This window comes from Trachypithecus francoisi, unplaced genomic scaffold (genome assembly GCF_009764315.1).
Source record: "Trachypithecus francoisi isolate TF-2019V2 unplaced genomic scaffold, Tfra_2.0 Lachesis_group8, whole genome shotgun sequence".
Classification (NCBI taxonomy): domain Eukaryota; kingdom Metazoa; phylum Chordata; class Mammalia; order Primates; family Cercopithecidae; genus Trachypithecus; species Trachypithecus francoisi.
This window is the reverse complement of record NW_022681473.1, coordinates 75,868,589-75,893,441: the sequence shown is the minus strand read 5'-3', so window position 1 is coordinate 75,893,441 and position 24,853 is coordinate 75,868,589. Positions and strand designations below refer to the sequence as shown.

General features: G+C 36.2%; 1 protein-coding gene across 18 annotated transcripts in view; it reads left to right on the top strand.

Moving 5' to 3' along the window:
* Window positions 1-24,853, top strand: part of PICALM (phosphatidylinositol binding clathrin assembly protein) — a 119,659-nt gene that overhangs the window by 86,626 nt on the left and 8,180 nt on the right. For 2 of the 18 annotated variants that reach the window (XM_033204503.1, XM_033204507.1), the window contains exons 13-20: window positions 267-416; window positions 6,684-6,791; window positions 8,332-8,463; window positions 8,557-8,587; window positions 9,391-9,490; window positions 12,806-12,829; window positions 14,198-14,257; window positions 16,044-16,148. In XM_033204503.1, coding sequence (XP_033060394.1) covers window positions 267-416; window positions 6,684-6,791; window positions 8,332-8,463; window positions 8,557-8,587; window positions 9,391-9,490; window positions 12,806-12,829; window positions 14,198-14,257; window positions 16,044-16,148 — 710 coding nt within the window. The remainder of the gene's footprint in view (window positions 1-266; window positions 417-6,683; window positions 6,792-8,331; window positions 8,464-8,556; window positions 8,588-9,390; window positions 9,491-12,805; window positions 12,830-14,197; window positions 14,258-16,043; window positions 16,149-24,853) is intronic. The other 16 variants (XM_033204509.1, XM_033204504.1, XM_033204518.1 and 13 more) reach the window with 9 other exon arrangements.

The following is a 24,853-nucleotide window of genomic DNA, read 5'->3' as shown; positions in this document are numbered from 1 at the left end:
TTGTTCTCTTTTTTAACTACCTCACTATTGGCTTTCTGGTGTTAACAAATAAAATGATTTTTTTCTAAGGATTAATTTTAAAATATATTAAATGCAATTCTTCCATCTTGATAATTAGATATTTTTTGTTTTTGAGAATTTAGATATTTAAGATTAATAAACGATAATATAGCTACTATTTTTCACTTTTCATCTTTTGACTAATTACAATACTAATTAATTTACTTCCTTTCTTCATTTTGCTGTAATATATTTGGACTGCACAGATCCTTTCTCTGCTACTGTAGATGCTGTTGATGATGCCATTCCAAGCTTAAATCCTTTCCTCACAAAAAGTAGTGGTGATGTTCACCTTTCCATTTCTTCAGATGTATCCACTTTCACTACTAGGACACCTACTCATGAAATGTTTGTTGGTAAAGTACCATTTAACCTTTTTTTCCAATCAATGTTTATACTGCCTAACTATATTTTACGTGTCCATTGATTACTTTAAAAGCATTGCAATAATTACTTCAGATTTTAATATCAAATTCTGAAACTAACCAGCAATCATGTAGTGAGTTTTTTAAATTGACACTAGTATCTCAATTTTATTTATACGAACTTTAAGGAAAATTTCTCTTGATGTTGAACTCTTTTTTTTTGTTTAGCGTTTTGTTCTCTTATCATGTTACAGTGCAGTACTCTAGCTGTCTAGTATCACATGCAGCTTCCTGTTTTAGTTTGGAGAACTGGTTGAAAAGTAACATCTCTTAAACTTACTTGTTTATATGTGTTTATATTTTTCTCTTTGTGCTTGGGAGAGAGGGTGGTTAATCACTCTTAGCAGCTATCTTTAATCTTTTGTTTCTCTTATAGCTGTTGCATGTCACAGTTTTATATTGTCCAAAATCTATGCATATCTTTTATCCCATTCGGAAAGATTTCACTTTATTGATAGTATGGAGATAAAAGTAGGAAGTATGTATTCCATTTTAAATAGTAAAGCAGAAACACAACTTGATTTGGATATTCTGTAATTATAGTATAAAAAGGCAGAATTTCACACTGAGGTTATATAGGGAATAGTAAGTTTTAAAATATATACTGAAGCTGAAATAAATGTTTTTGAATTCTGCTGAAAAAGATGCTAACCCTGCTCCCCCCGCAGTCCCAAAGACAATGAAACTTCTTTTTTTTTTTTTTTTTTGAGACAGAGTCTTGCTCTGTCGCCTAGGCTGGAGTGCAGTGGCGTGATCTTGGCTCACTGCAAGCTCTGCCTCCTGGGTTCACACCATTCTCCTGCCTCAGCTCCCGAGTAGCTGGGACCACAGGCGCCCGCCACCTCGCCCCGCTAATTTTTTGTGTATTTAGTAGAGATGGGGTTTCACCGTGTTGGCCAGGATGGTCTTAATCTCCTGACCTCTTGATCTGCCTGCCTCGGCCTCCCAAAGTGCTGGGATTATAGGCGTGAGCCACCATGCACGGCAGACAATGAAACTTCTTTTGTTCAGTTCAGAGAAGCAGCTTAGGGTAATGTGAATTTAAATATTTCATTAAAATAGCATGCAGAAAGTCATCAGTATACCCTAAACAAATCGTGTGACCATATTCTAAATATTCTGTTAGATATATATGAGTGAGGGGAAGGAAGAAGTAACTAGAAAGTGAGTTAGTAGAAGGAGAATAGACAAAGTTCCAAGTCAGGTCTTCTAAAAATATGACTAGTCTAATAGCTTAAAATACATATATACCCAAAGTGTGATAATTTGTTGCAGTAATTCTTATCATGTCATTTTGATACAAAGTTGCCAACCCTTACTCTATAGAATTAAGAACAATCCAGAAAAATCAGAATAGCTATGTATCTAGGCAGCTTCTGATCTTGACAGAGGGAAGACATTTGATACAATGATATGTGTAATAGGTAATCGTGTAATAGGTAGCTTGTCCTCATTGAAGCTTCAAGAACACTGAATTGTATGTCAAGGAGACTGAGTTGTGGTCTTAACTATGCTGCATATGTGAGTGTCTGTAAAAGTGTCTAGGCTTGCTTTCTCACCTGTAAAACCACACATTAGAGGACAGGATCGTGTTGGCTAAAAAGCCAACTGCCTCATATTTCTTCTCTAATGAGATACAGTGTTGGGTTTTTCTTTTTAATTTATGCAAACAGAATAGTTTTTTTAAAAGTACTTAATGGAACCTTAAGTTCTTTTTTTTAGTAAGTTGTAATTTGAAGAATGCCAAGTGCTTGGGCTCCCCCCATTTTTTGTTTTCTCAATTACCCATCCCACTCATAACTGTTCCTCCCCTTCTCTTTCTTTTTTCTACCTTCTCTTCTTCCTCTTATTCCTTGCCTGCCTCCCTAGCTGCTTCCCTGATTCTTTCCTTCCCCCTTCCCCTCTTTTTTTGCCTGTCCTTACTCCTTTCCTGTCTTCCTGTCTTGTGTGCCTTGTCAGAATTGTTTGTGTCACTTAAGTTTCTCCTAATACTACCTTTATGTGCCTTGTTTCTTCTACTGTAGCCGGCTCATTTGGAGCTAGATAACAGTATCTTTACAACTTATTTATGCAGGAAGGATTTTTTTTTCCTTAAAATTAGTTTTTATAAACTGGGTAAGAAAAAATATACTTACTTGCTTTCAAAGAACACACTACTTTTTGCCTAACTTCATTTGCCTTAATTAAACACTTGGTGATTTTATGAATAGATGCTTATCATCTTCTTACTTTACTCCATTCTCAAACCTTAAATTTTCACAAGCATATAAACGTTTTAATATTACAAGGTTATGGAATCTGAAGTTTTGTATAATCTATGTCTTTCCACATATATTCAAGGCCATTGTGGTAGCAGTGAAACCTCAAAGTCCAGCTGATACTTTCTGTGTGCATAGTAGTTATTACTGTAGTTAAGTTGGGATTAAAAAGAATGCTTGACACAACTAAAGAACTGAGGCTCTTGATCGCAAGAATTGGACAGGACTAAATGTATTTTTAAAATGGAATTTATTAGGGCGTTTGATGGTATGTGCTTGGAGCCTAATGAACTTAGGTTTGAATTCTAGTTCTGCTTCATGAACTATGACTTTAAGCAAGTATTTAACCTTTTTAAGGCTATGCAAGTTAGGATAATAGTGTCTTACAGGATTGTCATGAGGTTTACATACATGACTATGTAACATCTAGCACTTTGCTAGGCATATAAAAGTATCAAAATGACTACCACTAAAAACCATCTTGGGAGCTGGGTCCAGTAGCTGGTACCCATAATTCCTGCTAATTAGGAGGCTGAGGCAGGAGGATAGCTTGAGGCCAGGAGTTTGAGGTCAGCCTGGGGAACATGTAAGACCCCATCTCTCAAAAAATTTTAAGAATTTAAAATTCTTGTGTATGTGGACCACATCATGATTAGAATGTACTTCTTACCTAAATTATTATGTAGTCATCAGCTAAAATCTTAAACATTGGTTTTTTTTCTTTATTGCTTTTAGATTTTAAAATTGCCAAAGATTATTCACTTTTTTTGGTCTAATAGCAATGAAAAGCTCAAGAAGTTCATAAAATTGAGTTGTTTTTAATTATATAGCAATAGTAAAAAATGTCTTGTTCTACTTACTATTTTATGTAAGGTGAAATACTTGGGATTAAACTGGAAAACCCCTAATAGATTCTAGAATCAAACAAATGGGGGTTGAAGTCTTGGTTCTGACAGGCTTACTAAATCTTTGACCTTGGGTAAATTAGGTAATTTCTCTTTGTTTCCTCATCTGTAAAACGGGGATAATAACTATGTCATAGGGTTTATGTGAGGTTTAAATAATACCCTGTTTATAAAGCCCTTGCATAGTGTTTAATAGTGTTTAATAAATGGTAATGGTTACTTTGACAAAAAAGTATGAGTCCTAATTTATTGTAAAACTACCACCAAAATCAATTAACAGTCCAACCAAGTTTTGTAAAAGGTATTTGGAATGCCTTTCTTTCCCTAAAGCTTGTTGATCTTGTACTTTTTAGTTAATTTATTACTGTCCTCTTGAGATTTATCCTGCAGGCCAGTGGTTTCTAAATGATGAACTGTGGGTTGGTGCTGGTTAGTGAGAAAGTTTTCACTGAGCCTTGGTGAAATGGAAGAGTAAGCAGGACCTGTGTAATAATATCATAAAGTTAACCTTAACTCAGAGCTCAGCGCCTGATCTTTTTAGCATGGGCGCGCACGCATGTGTGTGTGTGTGTGTGTGTGTGTGTATTTCTGTAAACTTTCCCTTTTAGAATAGTGATACTAGCTGGGTCTTTTTGTTTTAAATAACTTTTAAAAATTAAAAGTTGGCAGTCCTGATAGTTTCACAAAAAATTGATGATGTGCATTGAAATTAGGATGCAAAACTCTAACCTTGTTGGTGTGTGTTTTTCAGGCATGCAATAATTACTTTAAAAATTGTTACTTTGGAAGTAAACTGCTTGCTTCCATGATAACTGTGTGACTTTAAGCAAATATTAAAAGCTGATTTGCTATTGCAATTTATTAATTTTTTTAACTTTTTTCCTCTGTCTATAGAGGCTTTTAAAACTTGAGATACAAGTTCTGGATTACTTTATAGTCTTTCTAACCTTTTATACTTTTAGGTAATTATGTTGTAATTTCACAGATTAGTATCTCTAGGCATTTCGGGAGATAGCTCCTCTTTTTACAGAAAGTATTGAAGTCATTTCTGTGTGACTATAAAGAATAAGCTTATCTTTTATATCAATCATATTCTAGAAAGTTGAGGCAAAGTAGCAGGAGAAAATGGGAATTTGATATATTGGCCTAATTTTAAATTGTTCCATATATAATCTAAAAGTTAGTGACATCATAGCCAAGATTGTTACCAGAATGATTTAAAGAACATTATCTGTACTACTTACACCCTGATAATAGCATGGGCACATAATTAAGCATGATAGATTTTTTTCTTGAGTAGATACATTCGCTTTTTATGTAAAGGTTAAGAGAACAACCAGTAGTAAGCTGATGGCATAATTCCTAAACAGCTTGCACACTTAAAAATATTATTAAATTGGTAAGTCTAGGATTCTCAGATCCTTTTCATGAATAGTCGGGAGATTTATATACTAAATTATTTCGTATTTTGATAGTGTTTTGTGTTCTCATTGTATGACCAATGTCTTTGAGTTAATAGTAGTTTAAGGGTTATGTGAGTATGGAACACGATCAAACTGGTACATTCTCTAAAAATGTGTGTGCTACCAAATAGTCATTATAGGATGTGTGAAATGCTACTTTAAAGTAGTATCATTAATGTGTATCAGCTTGTATGGTTCTTTGCTAATAACAAATTGTTGTTTCTGTCTTTGAGGAGCTTCTTGGACATCTCACCAAATCTTATCCTACTTTTTACAGTTTTCTTTGAGATCAGTCTTTCTAGTACAACATGCATCATTGTACTTCTTTACATCCTGGTGTTATACATTAAGAATTCAAAGTGAGATTCTGACCCGAATAGAGGAGGGGAAGAGAGGGATCCTAAGTTTAGGACACCAAAAGTTTAACTTCTCCCTAATGGTGTAGTTGTTAACCTTCTAATATAGGTGGTTTTTGTTTGTTTCTTTGGTTTTTTATATTCTGACGCAGTAGAATTTAGAAAAGGGAGAGACCTTAGGAGCCTTATAGCATTCCAAAAGGTGAAATAATTTCTTCTTTGTGATCCTTGCAAGGTTACTGTTTATTTGGATATACTCAATCATTGAAAGTTCTCCAAATCACATGACAGCCCTAATATTTTTAGGTGATTTTAATTCTTTTCAGCCCTTAGACATTCAGAACCTTACTCAAATATAACCTCGCATAATTGGAAACCTTATATTTGTTAACTCTGTATAGGCTGATCTTAAAGACATGAGCTTATTGTCTGTGTAATACCACTAGCATTAGTGTAACGCAGGCAAGAAAGAATAAGGTCTGTTAATGGTTTTGTGTTTCAAGAGTAGAGTCAGCTTAATTAGTATGCTCGAGTTTATGCTTGTCATCCCCACTGTTACAAGTACTAAGTTGAAGTTAGAGGGTGGTTGAGAGTTGAAAGTGGCATATCTTTTTTCTTTGATGTTTTAAAAGCACATGGATACAGATGGACATGAGGATTAGTGAGTTGCAACATTGAGAATCCTATCACTGAACTTAAGCTATTTAGCTTTTGATTAACTGTTGAAGGAAGGATGGAGAGAAATATGGAAAATGGGTAGGTGGGAGGGAGAAAAACTTTTATCTTGGGGATACTGAGAGGTTTCATACTTTTTTTTTTAAACACTACAGAATTCTTACTGCATTCTCAACTGATCCCTTATATTGCGTATGTGTTTTGCTTCATGCAAAATCTTGTAATTTTAGATGTGTTTAGTTTTTTAAAGATTATCCTCATACAAAATTAAGGTAAAAGATACGCAAAGATTTCTGTAATGAAGCATATTTTCAGTTCAGTGTCAGTTGCTCATTTGTTAATTTTGTCAGTAGGATGATTTTGTTGTTAGGGAAAACCCAATCACTGCAAAAAATGTGATACAGAAAACATTTTGCTTGAAGGATTGGCTTTGTTTTTTGTTTGGGAAATTTACTGCATTTTCCATTCTATTGTCATCATTATTAAATAGTTGTAGAGCTATTAAATACTTGAACTTTTTTTTCCATTTTGGTTTACCCAGGATTCACTCCTTCTCCAGTTGCACAGCCACACCCTTCAGCTGGCCTTAATGTGGACTTTGAATCTGTGTTTGGAAATAAATCTACAAATGTTATTGTAGATTCTGGGGGTAAGGAAAAAAATTTTATTAAAAATATTATGGTGTCCTAATTTAGATTCTGTGTAAGGAAAAATAATACTGCTTTTAAAATGTTTAAGTGTATTAAGTTGGGGTAGCCAAAGAAATTGACCCATCCCCCCAAGCACTAGACGAGAACTTCAAGGAGCTGTTTAGTCATTATTCTTTTATTGGTACCAGTTTAGACTTTGGGAACATTTTGTTAGTCCTAGAGCAAAATAAGAGAGAAAAAGAGATTTAGCTCTATAGAATGCTAAGTTGCTTGTGACTCTGTGTAGATGTTGTGCCTTTTTAGGCATGCAATTTTTACCTTTACTGAAATGAATAATAACAGTATTGTATCTTAATGTATGAAATTGGCTATGTTTGTAAACTAGAATAATATAACTTGTGGTACCTTGACTTGTTTAAATAATCTATTATAAATAATTAGAATGTATTAAATAATCAGGCCTGTGGGTACAGGAGCTTTTTATTGTTTTATACATGATTCTTATTATGATTCATTTGTCTTAAAGAAACTTTATAGATCTGTAGAGCCAGGTTTCCACTTTGTGTTTTCATTAATACCTTGTTAATTTGAAGTGCCTGTAAAACTTTGACACTCATAATTTTGTTCTTACTCTGGGATGGCCTTTGATTTTGGTTAGTAATTAACTTCTAGCCATTTAGAGAGAATATATTGAGATGTTCTTAATTTTATAACATATAATTAGTTATCCTCCAAAAACTAAGAATAAAGCCTATAAAGAATATGTGTGGACTAAGAATTTATTTTTTTCTGTGCACTAGTAGATTTATGGTAATTTTTTTTTTGCTGCATTAGATTTTAGTTTGTCTTGCCTAGGAAAGTGGAAAGAGAGACCAGTCGTTGTGAACTATCATCTTTGGTGACTTTCTTTTTCAAACTCTAATATTCCTAGATCATACTATTGAGTCTCATAGAGAGTTTGATTGGATTTTCTTTTAGTTTCTATCCTTTGGTGAGGAAAACTTAAAGAATTTTATTTTCATTTTTAAGAATTGTCCTCGTTTACTAGATGGGCTTATGCAATTACAGTATTTAGCAGTTTCTTAGATATAGTTCACTCTTACATTCTCTGCTTTTAAAAAAAGGTCTATAAAATCTTATTTCTTAATGCAAAAGGAACTTTTTTCAAAGTTCCAGAGAGCTATTTTTTAACCTATGTTGCTGTAGATATGAGTCTTCAAAAAATTTTGCTGGGCAAGCAGGAGAATTACATTCCTTTTTTTCCCTTTTATAATACTTCTCTCTTATCCCCTTTAACCCTAATGTAATTTTGTCATGAGATAAGAGATGATTTCTGTCAAAACAAATACAGCCTTCTCAGTCAGTTCACTGTGAAGTGGTAAATTTCTCCATTTTCCATTTAAAGACATTTACTAATGTCTGTTTTTTGGATAACTTTTCCAGTGAACAAACAAGGAGAAAAGGCAAATACCTCCTTTAGAAAACCATAGCATCATAAAGTTCCTTACAAATTCTGTTTCGTCTGTTTGTAACTTTAAGGCTTTGATGAACTAGGTGGACTTCTCAAACCAACAGTGGCCTCTCAGAACCAGAGCCTTCCTGTTGCCAAACTCCCCCCTAACAAGTTAGTATCTGATGACTTGGATTCATCTTTAGCCAACCTTGTGGGCAGTAAGTAGTCTTTGGATACTTTAATCTTCTTTTATGTTGTTTTATTAAACTGAGTCTCATGTTATAAAATGCTTTTTTTTTCTCCTTTACTAGATCTTGGCATCGGAAATGGAACGACTAAGAAGTGAGTGTTTAATACACACATTTTTTTCTCCATGTGTTATTTAGAGGTTGATTTGACTTTCATCTCAAAAGTATGTATAGAGATGTCAAGTCTGCATTTTTTTTTTTTTTTTTGACACAGAGTCTGGCTCTGTTGCCCAGGCTGGAGTTCAGTGGTGCAATCTCGGCCCACTGCAAGCTCTGCCTCCCGGGTTCACACCATTCTCCTGACTCAGACTCTCAAGTAGCTGGGACTACAGGCACCTGCCACCATGCCCAGCTAATTTTTTTGTATTTTTTAGTAGAGACAGGGTTTCACCGTGTTAGCCAGGTTGGTCTCAATCTCCTGACCTCGTGATCCACCAGCCTCGACCTCCCAAAGTGCTGGGATTACGGACCTGAGCCACCGCATCTGGCCTTTTTTTTTTTTTTTTTTTTTTTTTTTTTAAAAACAGAGTCTCGCTCTGTCGCCCAGGCTGGAGTGCAGTGGCGCCGTCTTGGCTTGCTGCAACCTCTACTGCCTGGGTTCAGGCAATTCTCCTGCCTCAGCCTCCCTGGTAGCTGGGATTACAGGCACGGACCACCATGCCTGCCTAATTTTTGTATTTTTAGTAGAGATGAGGTTTCACCATGTTGTCCAGGCTGATCTCGAATTCCTGACCTCAAGTGATTTGTCCACCTTGGCCTCCCAAAGTGCTGGGATTACAGGCGTGAGCCACCACGCCCAGCCTCAAGTCTGTATCCTACTCTGTTCAATATATGTAGATAGTTAAGGAAACTTTATAATTAGAGACATTTAATATTCTCACTTATGTTTATTTAAAGTGATGTAAATTGGAGTCAACCAGGTGAAAAGAAGTTAACTGGAGGATCTAACTGGCAACCAAAGGTTGCACCAACAACCGCTTGGAATGCTGCAACAATGGTGAGTTGAAAAAGCTTCTGATATACTAACACTTGAATAATTTAGTTAAATATGTAACATGAAAATGTTTTTAAAGTGATAGGCATAAATAGATTGTTACTGAGTTTAGAAGTGTAAGTAATTTGTATTTCTTTTAAAGGAAGCTGGTTGCCTGTGTTTACCAGGTATATTTTAGCGGCTAACAAGTATTTAAGTGTTACTTTGTGCCAGAGTTCATTCCAGTAAATACTAATGTTTTATTTTTGATAATTCTGTTAATGTGTTAGTAACTATTATCCCCATTTTACAGATGAGGAAGTGGAGGCACAGAGTTATTAAGTTATGTGCTCAGGATTACAGAGATCTTAAATCATTAGTTGAATTTTTAGAACCTAGGCAGCCTAACTATAGAACATATGTCCTTAATCACTACTCTATATTACTGACCTCAAATTTTTTATTTATTTTTCTAAAATATAAAATCTTCTGATTTCATTATTGGTAAAGAAACTATACTTGCTTGGGTTTTGTCGTGTAATTTTTATATATGACAATAAATTTGACAATTATATATATGTCATATAACTTATACAGTTGATTCTCATTGTTTGTGGCAGTTAAGTATTTGAAGTCACTCCAAACACTGAATTAGTGAACACTGAACCCTTGCTGGGGAAATATATACATACATGTGTATGTCACATAGATGATCCTTTTAGAAAACTTCATTCTAGTATATTCTATTTTCTTTATTTTACAAAAGAGGAAATAAAGTTCAGAAGTGTTAAGTGACTTGCTTAAGGCTGTCGCACTAACTGGTGCCAGAGCTGGAATTTTAGCCCTGTCCACCTGGCCCCAGAGTCAGAGTTTCTTGCAGTATGATGGACTCCCCATCCTCATTCTCTATCCTCTGGTGTGGTATGAGAGCTGAACCAAGGCAGAGTGTCCTTTGTTCCATCTCAGCTGGAAGTGAACTGTATTGGATGAATCAAATTTTTGCCACTCTGCAAATGAGCATGAATGGCCTTGAAAGCACCAGGAGTGTTGATTTTTGGTGTCACAAAGTTTATCCGGTAGGTGAATTTGCAAATACGGAATCCATGGATAATGAGGATTAACTGTATTTTCTAATTAAATAATTAGCATCCAGTAATGAAGAGGTTTTAGCATGTTTTTAATTACTGTAAGATATGGTAGACCCAGAATAGCTTTGTGGCTATTTTCCTGTCCTTGGCCAGTTTCTGTCTTACCAAACAACAAATTTTCATCAAAGAAAACTCCTTCTTGTGGAAAAGTTTGAAGCATTCATTTTCCTGACAGTAGACTAGTAGCTATGTTTTGATTACACAGGCTACACATTACTAAGAGCTATCCTATTACTGTTAGAGGCCGCTGTTGCCCTTATAGCCACTTCCAGAGCACTGCCCTGTTTTCCATGGGTTAATGATATGTTAAAATTAGTAGGACTGAGCTAAAAATAGTATGTTTGTAAAAATTTGTGCATTTTATTATATAGCTTGAGACTTAATAAATGGAAAGTAATATTGATATTTAGCTACCTTTTTAAGGCAGTTATTTTTTTGTTTTTACAGTTAGTGTTCACTGCCATCACTAATTTTATTATTTTTTTAATTTATTTATTTTTTTGAGACGAAGTCTCGCTGTGTTGCCCAGGCTGGAGTGCAGTGGCCAGATCTCAGCTCACTGCAAGCTCCGCCTCCTGGGTTTACGCCATTCTCCTGCCTCAGCCTCCCGAGTAGCTGGGACTACAAGTGCTCGCCACCTCGCCCAGCTAGTTTTTTGTATTTTTTTAGTAGAGACAGGGTTTCACCGTGTTAGCCAGGCTGGTCTCGATCTCCTGACCTCGTGATCCGCCTGTCTCGGCCTCCTGAAGTGCTGGGATTACAGGCTTGAGCCACCGTGCCCAGCTATTATTATTTATTTTTATTTTTATTTTTTTGAGATGGAGTCTTGCTCTTTCGCCCAGACTAGCGTACAGTGGTGCGATCTCAGCTCACAGCAACCTCTGCCTCCCAGGTTCAAGTGATTCTCCTGCCTCAGCCTACAAGTAGCTGGGATTATAGGCGCCCACCACCACGCCCAGCTAATTTTTTTATTTTTAGTAGAGACGGGGTTTCATCATGTTGGCCAGGCTGGTCTTGAACTCCTGACCTTAAGCGATCCGTCCGCCTCAGCCTCCCAGAGGGCTGGGATTACAGACTTGAGCCACTACGCCCAGACTACCATCACTGATTTTAAAACTTTGCATTTAAGTAGTTTAGATTTTTATATACACAAATACACAATCTTAAACCTGTAAATGTTGCTCACTTGAGGGAATTGGAGCATGTATCACCCCACTTTTAAAGATTTTTTTTCCCCCTAAATGTAAAGCAGTTGAAAAGCAGTTTTAAGTTGACATCCATCTCTTTGAGTCTGAATCCAGTCTTCTTCCCACTATAACACACCTCATCGACTAGGGTATGGTAGGAGTTTAGAGTAGTGGATTTTATGGTCTCGTGTGAATTATGACATTGATGATGTATGAGGAATGATATAAGTACCAATGCTGCTATTAAAATATAATGAGTATTTTCTTAAGTTAGTATTAATCTATATGAAATATTAGGAGTTCATAGATAGCACTTAAGACTACTAAAATGTAATAGGTATTTAGTCCTGTAGAATTTGTATTTAAGTTGATAACAGTCTTTATCTTGCTGTGTTATATATGGTAATGTGTATCATCTAAGGATTTTGCTAAAATATTTGTATGTATTTTATGGAGTTTTCTTTTTAATGCCTAATGTTTGGGGCTGATAATGTGATTCACTACTTAAGATAAACTGCTGCTTTTGACATTTCTTTACATTTCTAACCTTTTTATTAATCCTTAAACACTGTCAAGGTTTTTCAGTGTTTTTTTTAATTTAACACAAATTCATTGGAATTTTATTAAAATGAATATTATACTACAAATTAATTAGTGCTTGTTTTTTTTTTCTGTGGTAAACATCTTGTGCAGCCCTGTTTATGGGATGCCCAGAATTTAGCACTATTGACACTATTGATAGAATTGATGTTTTAATGATACTTGTAATCAATAAACTATTTTTTATATAAAGAGATGAGGCCAAAGACTACAATTCCCTTGTCAACCTTGATAGTGTTTTAGTATAGATGTTCTTTCATTAGATACTGGAAATACGAGGAATTTTAGGTAGTTAGTGAATGTACATGTGAACTAAAATGCTCTCTGTGTATTTTCTGTTGTGTAAGTACTTGTTCTAATCCAGTGTTATTGCATTATGTAATTGTTCTCCCTGGGAAAAACAGAATGGCATGCATTTTCCACAATACGTAAGTGACCAAAAATGAGCCTTTTTGCAATAAATTGGCATGCTATTAACCACTGCTATAGCAGAATCTCATAACCTTTCAGCTATTGTTTTCACATTCAGATTTTCAATGTGCCAGAAATTCTTCCTAGCATCTACTGATTTCATGGATGTGTTGCAGAATTGATTCTGATGGTGGCATGGGAAATACCGATTTTTTTTCCTTGCTTAATATTCCGCCATTTGCTGCCAGATGGCTGGGTGTCTGTGTGTGTATCTGTGCTGCCACTATGCACTTGATGACTTCTGAATGAAGGGAAATGTTGATTGTGGTAATGTTTAAAATAACAACTGCATGAAATCTTACAGGCTTCTGCTCTTCTTGGCAGTTTGTCTGCTGCTCTTGCAGATCTTGGTTTTTAAGTAGGGAGAGACCAGTAAGCCCTACACGCTCACCCAAATACTAAACTTAGAACTGTTCACTTTAGTGGTTTTTTTTTAAAGTTATACTTCATTTAATTTCTCCATGCATATGTTCAAATTGCCATATAATTTCAGTTATTTTATGTTTTAGCAGTGTTATTGGTCTTTCACCTTTATTCAGTTTCAGTTTTCATTATGAGAAACACACACAGGAAATGTTGTTAAGACAGCAACTATATCTAAAATGATTCTGTTCTCAAATTGTATGTTTACTGATAATCAAAGTAGTAGAAAGAGGGGAACTTAAACATCATAGTGGTAGATGGTTCTTTTAAACATGAAAGCATGACCTGACCTAATTGATTGTTCCTCTTAAATAATTTTTGGAATAAATTAGAAAGCTAACATACATACTCTATATAAGAACTATGGTTCGTAGAAATAGTACTCAATAGTAGTTTGAAACCTTTGGAGTTCTTTGAAAAGAGTAAGATCCTTAGAAACTTTTTGGAAGATCAGGTTATTGATTGATTGGAGATCTTTACTTTTTTTTTCTTTGAATGCTAACGCAATCAGGTACCTAAGTAAGAAAACATTCAATAATACTTTTTCTGGGTAAACATTTTTTATGATAGTGATAGGCTTTAAATTTTACAACTATTTAGAACTATTTAAGATATTTTTTTAAATCTAAAGATTTTTAAAGCTGTAAAAAGCATGATGAAATCTTAGATCACTGCTGTATCTAAGTGGTATATTTTTCCTTCTAATAAGTCTGCTTTTCTGCTAATTTCAGGACACTTTTTTTCACTGACCATTAATTGACAGTTCTTAATGATCACAAGTGTCACTTACTCACAGCTGTCTTAGCAATTCTTTTTAGTGGAACTACAGCTACTAATTCCTTGAACTCAGTTGACACGCATGAGTTATACTTTCTTGTTTATTTTTCCTTTCGCTATGTTAGGCACCCCCTGTAATGGCCTATCCTGCTACTACACCAACAGGCATGATAGGATATGGAATTGTAAGTATTTTCCCAGATACAGCTTTTGGAAAAAATATTGATTCATATGTAATATGCTTTTATTACAATTTAACCTAAAAATGAATTTAGTGCTCCTCGTACACCTAGCCCTAGTGCCTAACGCAGTAGAACCATAGCATTGGCTTCATAAGCGTGTCTAGATTCATCATTATACAAGAGATCTTATGCATTAATGTTCATAGTATTACTTGGTTTATTTTTCTCCTCATAACTTTGCTAGCCTTTTATATTTCAAACATTCATGTTAATTCTGAGCCTTTGTTGCTGTGACCATATATTAAATACCAGTGAGAACTTATAACCTAATATTGTAGGGCATGGGAAGGATTAACACTTGAATTGTATAGAGGTAAATTTAGTCTGATAAAGGCTAGAGAAATTTTCCTATGACAGTGGTTATTACAGTACAAAAACAGTCTTAACCTTTCAAAATGCCACAATGCGCATTTTAGATTGCCCTTACTTTCGCAACTCTCAGTATATAGACTCACTTAAGTAAGAAATGTTGCTAGTAGCTTCAACCCAACGGTGTGTATTTGAGGAACTGTTCCTGGTAGAAGGCAGTGCCATGTCCCTTGGTGTTACTATTGTGCCTGTTATGTTACTTCTTTATGTATATGATATGGAAGTAACTCCTTTTATACATGTGGAGAAGTTTCACAGCTTTTTTTCACAGTCATTGCATTAAAATGTCTGTTAAGGCCGGGCGTGTTGGCTTACGCCTCTAATCCCAGCACTTTGGAGGCCACGGTGGGTGGATCACCTGAGGTTGGGAGTTCAAGACCAGCCTGACCAATATGATGAAACTCCATCTCTACTAAAAATACAAAAATTAGCTGGGTATGGTGGCACACACCTGTAATTCCAGCTACTCAGGAGGCTGGGGCAGGAGAATCGCTTGAACCCAGGAGGCAGAGGTCGCAGTGAGCGGAGAGCATGCCACTGCACTCCAGTCTGAGCAACAGAGCAAGACTCCATCTCAAAAAGAAAAAAGTCTACTGAGAAACTCAGGCCATAAACTTAAAATGAAGCTCTAAATGCAAATAGTAGTCTACTTGAAACAATAAATAGAACTTCTTGACAGATTTTAGAGCATTGCATTTTAACCAAAACAGTAGTCTGTATGTGCATTATTTTTACACTAGGTAATGTCACTTACTAGGTTAATTTTATACCCTGTAGTAGTAATTTTTAAGGAGACATATTTGGTTGAGATTGTTTTCAGTTAAGAAAGAGTTAACCTCTGGTGTGTAATTTAAGCTCTTTTCTTGATTCTTATGTGAAATAAAATGGAAGAACTAGAGCAGGCTTATTCAGAGAATCAACTCTTCACTTGTGATCACTTGCGTAATGGTATAAGAACTTCATTTGTTATACAAAGGCAATTTACTTTGAAATATCTTAGCAGCAAAGACAGAGTCTTAAGTTTTCTTGATGTCTAAACCTGATAAATTTGGAAGCTCTTAGTCTGAATCATTTTGTCTGTTGTACTACAATAAAGTTTAAATTTTGCAGCTCATCGAATAGAAAAAGGCTTTGTTACCACATTTTTAAAATGAGCATGTTAAAGACTTTACATACCAAAAGAAAAAAAAATACTCTTGAAAGTTTGTAGCTGTTAGTCTTACTTATATTCAGAGGAAGTTACCCCTTGAGTCAAGCAAAGGTACTAGGACCTGTCATCCCTGTGTCATTGTTATTTACTTGTCACAATAAGAAAGATGGTAGTCAATATCTTTTGACTTGATAATTTTCTCTTTTTTAGCCTCCACAAATGGGAAGTGTCCCTGTAATGACGCAACCAACCTTAATATACAGCCAGCCTGTCATGAGACCACCAAACCCCTTTGGCCCTGTATCAGGAGCACAGGTATTACAGACTACATACAGCTGTGGTAATGTGCTTGATTTGGAAGGAATATGATACTATAACACCCTTTTGTACAACTTGAGAAACAAGTTACTAGCACTTTCCCCCTTCATTATGGATATTGCTTGCTTCATATCTTATATAAGAGCTTTAGGAATATTGATTATTTGGAGGGAAAGGATAAGTAGATAGCAAATACTAAAAGACAGAAAATTCTTGATAACTTATAGTTGGTGGATCCAAAGGATGATTTTTCTGAGATTAAGGAGCCTACTTGCTCTTCATGATTCTGGTGTACTATCCTTTGTGAACCCTCCAAACCATTAACTCAGAGCTTTAGTTCCTTGGCTAATGGCTAGAATGATGCTACAGCAGGGTGTGTTGTTCTTGAGATGCTTGTGAAACTCTTGGCAACTCTCCAGAAAGTTTTGACTGTTATTTTTTCATTAGATAACTTTCTGCCACTGAGGATTGTTTTCAAAAACAAACCAAAAAAAGGAATCAGAAAGCTTGAAATGTCATGCTAAACTAGATTGTTTAATCTACAGAGACTTTCCTCTTCACGTGTTTCTATGGGTTTTCTCTCCCAGTTCCTGAAAATACGCCATAAATATACATTGTTTTTTATCCCATTATTATTGCATTAGAAGAATGTGGGGTTTTTTCTTGTGTGTGTGTTTTCTTTTTTTAAGGTTTTACTCATTATGGTTAGAAGACATAGGAAATTCCTTTGTTATTCACTTCTCTGGTGGCATACTCTGGGATGAGGCCGTTGTGAAGCGATAGGATGGTTTATCCTTCTGTGTCTGAGGCTCTGCTCATACTGTTTGGCATTTAGAAGTAGTTAATTATATGCAATCGTTAGAACACTCCTCCTTTTCTTAAATGGTTTCTAATGCCAACTGATTGGTTACTGTATGTGTTTAATGCTTATTTGAAAACATTTGAATGAACGTCTGGTTAGTGGACTTGTTATTCCCCTTCCACTTGAATGCATATATATTACATTTGCCAAAGCATACAGTCTTAAACATTGCCAAAATTAGTTTATTTGATCCGATTTGAATCTAGTCTGTATGCACAGTAGTCCCCTCTTCTCTTTGGGGATATGTTCCAAGGCCCACAGTGGATGCCTGAAAATGGGATAGTACTGAACCATATATATGCTATACATATGTACCTCTGATAAAGGTTAATTTATAAATTAAGCACAGTAAGAGGTTAATAATAATGAATAATAGAACAGTAACAGTATACTGTAATAAAAGTTTTGTTAATGTGTGCCCTTGCTCACGGACATGCTTGCTCTCTCCTTCTCTGTCTTTATCTCTCTTGAGCTATCTTAATATCCTCTACTTACCTGTTTTCAGACCACGGTTCACTTCGGGTAACTGAAACCACAGAAAGTGAAATAGTGAACTGTATTTCATAGACTAGTGAAGCATAGGCAGTCCTTTCATTTTTCAGCCTTTTTGAATATTGCATCTCTTAATAAATTGATATCTATGTTGGCTAAGAGTGGGTAGTGAATTTAGTTCTGATTAAGCGGTAAAATGCAGTTAATACATTTAGCAACATGCCTCTTTTTTTACCCCACCGTTTGTCTGTGTTATAATGACTTCCTCCTTGTTCTTTAATCAGTTAAGTATTTACAGTGAAAACTGAAAATAACTTGGAGTCAGGATAATTGACAGAGTCATTACTTTTATAAGTCAGTTACTTTTTATGTATTTGTTTTTATAAAATAGACTATTTACAGTATTTATAGTAACTACTATTGAACTTTTACCAGCAGTAATCTGATTACTGGCCTAACTTGATAATCTTTTAAGAAGTATATTGATGATATCCCTATCTGTTGTAGATGTTTTCTTGATAAACGATTATGTCTTTTTCATGTCCTTTTGTTTTTTATTTTGTTATTTGTACATTTAACTTCAGATATGTATCATTTACTTTAAAAACTATTTTTTTTTTTGCTACAGGAGACTAAGTGATAGAAACCGAAATGTATTTAAGTAATTTTTTTTAAAGCTATAGTCCATGCTAAAGACTTATTAGGGACCTTTGACTACAGAAGCTTTTTTCCTGATATGTAGTTAAACCCTTCACCCCCTCTGCATCTTGATTTGCAGGCTGTTGTCAGAATATATTGCTACCTTAAGCTTGGATGCTACCAGACAATTTCCAATTACTTTTACATACATTATGTCACCTGATTCTTTAAGGTAGATAGGTCTGCTCTCACCGTCACATTTTATAGGTGAAGAAGACAGATTTGGAAAGGTTCTTCAGCTAATTAAGTGGTGAAATCAACTTATCCCCAGGTATCTCCTGTTCCTAGTCCAGTGCTCATTTATACCACTGTCTCTCTGCTAGTGGGACTGAGCCCTTAATGGCCAATAGGTAGCACCATCTTCTTTTGTCAGCAGTGAACAGTCTACACGCTCCTTTGTTTTTTCTGCTAAATGTGTAAACATTTACACATTCAGGATGTAACTACTGTAGTTGTAAAGAATATCCTCTACAGTTTTGGGTAATAACCTTCGATCTTGAAACATTGTGTATGAGTTTTGCATTTAAAGAAACTAAACATGTTTTTTTTAAAATGTTGGCAAAAATCTACCTTTAAAAAATTGTTGGCCAGGCGCGGTGGCTCACACCTGTAATCCCGCACTTTGGGAGGCCAAGGTGAGTAGATCACCTGAGATCAGGAGTTCAAGACCAGCCTGACCAACATGGTGAAACCCTGTCTCTACTAAAAATACAAAAATTTTCTGGGCGTGGTGGCACGTGCCTGGAATCCCAGCTACTCAGGAGGCTGAGGCAGGAGAATTGCTTGAACCTGGGAGGCAGAGGTTGTTGTGAGCCTAGATCATGCCATTGCACTCCAGGCTGGGTGACAAGAGCTAAACTCCATCTCAAAAAAAAAAAATTGCTTGTCACCCAGCATCTGCTCTGTTTTTGTTTTGTTTTTTGAGACAGGGTCTTGCTCTGTCACCCAGACTAGAGTACAGTGGTGCAGTCTTGGCTCACTGCAGTCTTCACCTCTTAGGTTCAAGCCATCCTCCCGCCTTGGCCTCCTGAGTAGCTGAGATTACAGGTGTGTGCCACCAGGCCTGGCCAATTTTTGTATATTTTTTAGAGATGGAATTTTGCCATGTTACCCAGGCTTTTCTTGAACTCCTGAGCTCTAGCAGTTCACCTGCCTCAGCCTCCCAAAGTGCTGGGATTACAGGTGTGAGCCACCGCACCCACCAAGCATCTGCTCTTAACCCAAGTTTTATGTCCTGTTGCCTTCTAAAACCCAAATAACCCTTTCGCAGAAACCAGAAAAGTGCCAGAATTTCCTTGTGCATGAAAAGAAACAGGGACAGAAATATCTTTTCCTAACTACTTTATATCAGAAGTGAATGAGAACATTAGCGTAGTAAGTTTCTAGTTGAAAGATAAAATTTGAAATGAGTACTTAAGTATTACTGAAAAAGCAAATGAAGGAAGCAAATTGATAACTAGAAAAATAAAATCAGGCAGCAATGAAATGGCTCATAGAAGCTTTGGTCTCTCTGCATAGTCATTTGAATCATTTGAAAGTCAGAATCTTAAATTTGTTAATGTTACTTTTAATTCTTTATAACTCCTTTGTTCTCCATGTGTCTAATCACAAAGTCCCACTAATTGTTTCTCTGCTGTGATTAGACCCACTCTTCTCCCTGCATTCTACAGCTTTCACCCAATGTTGGAACCTCTTTATTCACGCTTGTTTTGCAATAGTCACTCATGTTCTTCGCCTCCTCGATTTAATCCGTTTTGTAAATACTGGAATAATCTTTTGTAGGCAGTATTTGTAGCACCTATCTCCATACTCAAACATTTAGGGAGGTGAATCTTTTTTTGTGTGGGGGTGACGGAGTCTCTCTGTGTCCCCCAGGCTGGAGTGCAGTGGTGCGATTTCAGCTCACTGCAACCTCTGCCTCCTGTGTCGTAACTCCTGCCTCAACCTCCCCAGCAGTTGGGATTACAGGCACATGCCACCACGCCCAGCTAATTTTTAGAAGAGACAGGGTTTCACCATGTTGGCCAGGCTGGTCTCAAACTCCTGGCCTCAAGTGATCTGCCTTCCTGGGCCTCCCAGAGTGTTGGAATTACAGGTGTGAGCCACTGTGCCCAGCCTAAGGAGGTGAATCTAAATATAACGGAAAATTTAAAGCCTTTTCTCAGCTTTCCTTCTATCTTAAAACTACCTCATGAAGCCTCCCTATTTATAAGAATAATAATGAGTTAATGGAATATTCACGTTCTTCGATTCCATACTTTTACAATTCTCAATAAGTATCCAGTGTTCTGCTGTTATTTGTCTTTTCCAAAAGTCCTTCACCTGCCATAAAGTGGGTTTACTCTTTATCCAGTCTTCAGTCGTCTCGTGTCCCTTTCACATCCTTATGAGATCTGGAATTCTTTTCCTTATTCTGCATTATTTTTTCTTACAGACCTTGTGACTACCTGGCATCCATCCAATCTAGCAAGGGCCTTCTTTACTAAATTTTAAGCTTCATGAAGGCAAGCTTCTCTGGCGTGCTTACTTCTCTGTCCTTAGTTCCTGGAACGGTGCCTGACATGTAATAGTTTTTGTACATTTTTTGTTAAGTAAATGAATCACCTTGTAAACTTATCTTTTTCATCATATAACTTACTCTGCTCCTCCTTAATCTCTCATTTCACTTACTTGTAACCATTATAATAACTTACAGTGGTGTTTAAAATTGGTTTGATTTGTTGGCTAATAGTTATGGTGAGCTAAAACATTAGACGGCTCACCTGAGGACTGAAGACAGCTTTAACTTCATGATTGAACATTTTTAATAATTAAAAATTAAACTGTTGGCCAAACACAGTGGCTCATGTCTATAATACTAGCACTTGGGGAGGCTCAGGCAGGAGGATCACTTAAGTGCAAGGAGTTCCAGACCAACCTGGGCAACATAGTGAGACTCTCTTTGGTTTTTGAAAAAATTAAACTGTTTATCTTTGAATTAGATGAGCTTTTTCTCAGGCTTTGATGTTTGATGATTCTCAGCCAGTCTCTTGGATTAATTTTGTCCATAGAATGCTAGCTGAAACCAAAATAATTTTTCTTAATGAATTACCTTTTAATTGTTCTTTCATTGTTTTGTTCCTTTTTTTCCAGTTGGATTAAAAAATCATTGAGGGCAGAGATCATCCATTTCTTTGTATGGGGTAAAGTAAATGGTAGTTAAAATGAAAAATGAAATTCCATCAAAATGGAATATTTTAATCAAATCTCAGTTCTACAGCTATTCCCAAAAGTTCTTCCTTGCTCTTTGAAGTGTTTGTTTTGAGAGCTGTTACTTACCTAAAGCATAACTTGTAGCTCTTGGTTTCTTGCCTGATTACTGTTAAATCAAATTAACATTTTTGAGAGAACCCTAGCCCTCTCAGATATGTTTATCTTGTTGCCATTTAGTGAGACATTCCAGTGTGTTGTGTGTTTTACATTTTATCTACCTTACTGTAAGCACTGCATTAGTGCTTGTTTGTGAGGAAGCAGCTAACACCTTCCAGATGGCTGTTAGCTCAGACTTGATTCAGTTCTTCAGGAAATTGTCATTATGGCTTTAATTTAGTAGACTGCGCTGTAGCTTTGAACTTACGAATTCCTATACACATACCTTTTTCTCCTTTTGTGTGTGTGTATGCTGGGTCATTTTTCTGTATTTTTTAGATATTTTCATGGAATTGTTTAACAATGGATATATTTTTCTGTTTCATACCTAACATTGTAGCTGTCTTTAGTATGTTGTTCTACATTAGTGCATCTTCCTAGATGTTTAACTTCGTGGTAAATTCTAGGTCCTTGTGGTTTTCCTTTTGTTTCTCTTCTGTGCTTCCTCACAGTCTTACTGTTTGGTTGCTTGGTACAGATTGCTAGTGTGTCTGGAAAGGGGATTCCTGCTTTCTGTTACTGGTGCTTTATGTAAATTCAAATGTCCATTGCTAAGCCAGTAGTTCATAAACTCATTCTATAGTTGGAATACACAGCTATTATGTTACTAAGTATGAACACAATTATAGTTTCAATTTTCTTTTGAAAGTCATTGTGGTATGAAATAACACTTTTTAAATGAATGTTTATATGGCAGTTTAGGTATTTTTGAAGCTCTTTGTGGGTGAGAAGGGTTGTTGTCATCTTATTATTTCCTTATGTGAAAAATTCTCACTGATCGCATATCAATCTGCCTGTTTTCCCAAAAGCAATATGAAAAATACAGAGTATTAACTTTGGGCATTTAATTTTAAAATTAAGCGTACTAAAAGTTTTGTTTGTTTTGTTTTATTTTTTTATTTTTATTTTTATTTTTATTTTTTTTTTTTGAGACAGGGTCTCACTCTGTCACCCAGACTGGAGTGCAGTGGCATGTTCATGACTCACTGTAGCCTCAGCCTCCAGAGTAGCAAAGACTGCAGGCACACACCACCATGCCTGGCTAATTTTTAATTTTTTGTAGAGCGAGCGTACATCAGACTGGTCTTGAATTCCTGACCTCAAGCAGTCCTCCCACTTTGGCTTCCCAAAGGACTGGGATTATAGGCATGAGCCACTGCTCCTGGCCAAGTTTTGTTGGTTTCTTGACTGGTATTAGCCTTTTTTTTTTTAAAGGAGGACTGCCAGTTTTGTTTATGGAGGATATGGTTAAAAATGCAAAATGGCTGCTGCTTTTTGTTGTTTTTTGCAGTGGCTAATTTTAAATAAGTCTGAGATCAGTTAAGTGCCTGAAGGGAAATGATGGCTTGTTGTGAGTGCTTTTTATCCTTCTGAATGGGAACACTGTTGCTTTTAGATATTTGTATAATAGAAGTCTTAGAAAAAGCCTTTTAAATTTCTTTCTTGTATTTTAAGAACTAGTGGCTGCTTTTAGGCTTCGTTTTAGTTTTGTTTTTTGGTTTTGTTCTGGTTGTTTTTTTACTCTCTTGGTGTGTTAATTGTGAATATTGGCAGTGCCTCCTCTGTCAGCCAATCTGCCCAGCTGGATTTCTGTGAAGAAGGCTTTTTGCCTTGTAAGCAGTGTGTTGTTATCATTCATCCTTGCCGACTACAGAATACCATGAGGGACATTTCCTTGGGGATTGGGATGTAGTACCGTAGGTGAAAACTAGTTCTGCAGCTCCCAGTACACACCTGAATCATTCAAAACAGAAATGTTAGGAGTCTCATCTGCTGACCACTGTTGCTAACAAGACAACCTATAGAATAAGACCTTGCTTGTTACTAGGTTTTTGCTGAGGACATTCTCCAAAAGGTAGAAATCTAATTTCTTGTCTTAATAAAGAAAACCAGAAAGTGTTCTTAAAATCTTGGGTGCCTGTGAAGTTCTGTAGAATCTTCCTGACAAACATCAGTGACCATGTATGTTAATGTGTATACAGAAAGCATGGGAATGTATTGTCTCACATTTACTAGAAAAGTTCCTTTAAAAAATTCTCTACTCCCACTTTAACTTTTTCCTGTAAATTCAATATAACCGTAAATTCTAGCTGAATTGAAATTAATTGGGATAGCAGAGTTTGAAGAGGGAAAAAAACACCAGCCTTGGAACCAGCAGATCTGCATTAGAGTCTGTATTATAGTTTCCTAGGACTGCTGTAACAAAGTACCACAAACTTGATCAAGCATATTAAAAGTTTTTAAGTTCTTAAAAAAGAAATTTGTTTTCTATCACTTCTGGAAAAATCAGAGTATCGGCAGAGCCATGCTGCCTCTGAATTTTCTAGGGGAGGATCCTTCCTTGACTTTTTCAGCTTTTGATAGCCCCAGTCATTCCATAGTTTGCAGTTGTAGCCATTTAATCTCTACCTGTCACATGGTATTCTATGGGTCTCTACCTCCACGTGCCTCTCCTTATAAGAACACTAATCATCAAATTAGGGTCACTCCAATGACCTCATCTTAACTTGATTACATCTCCAAAGACCTTATTTCCAAGTAGGGTCAAATTTATGGGCACCAGAGGTTAGGACTTCAACACATCTTTTGGGGGGTCACAATTCAACAGAGTCTTGACTTAACTCCTCAGCTAACCATGTGTTGAGAGCAAATTCTCTATGTAACTTTGAGCCTTAGTTTCCGTACCTGTAAAATTGTGGTATTACTTTGTGTGCTTTATCGTTTTGCTGTAAGGATCAAATGAAAATATTTGAAACTAAGAAAAATTTTAAAGGTTGCCCTGTTTTTGGAAATTGCTCCTATTCCCTGAATTGTTCTTATCCTGCAATTCTAAGAGGAGAATTGGGCACAGTGGCTCACACCTGTAATCTCAACACTTTTGGAGGCTAAGGTGGAAGAATCACTTGAGCCCAGGAATTGAAGGCTACAGTTAGCAATGATCACACCACTGTGCTCCAGCCTGGGCAACAGGACTAGACCCTGTCTTTGGGGGGGAAAAAAGTTTTAGAGAGGTTCAGATAAAACATACATTCAAAGTGGAATGCTCCCAGGTCACTGTGTGGCATCCCCTAAAAAAATGGGTAATGCAGGCCGGGCACGGTGGCTCACGCCTGTAATCCCAGCACTTTGGGTGGCTGAGGGGGGCGTGGATCACGAGGTCAGGAGTTCGAAACCAGGCTGACCAGCATGGTGAAACCCCAACTCTGTGAAAAATACAAAAATTAGCTGGGCTTGGTGGCAG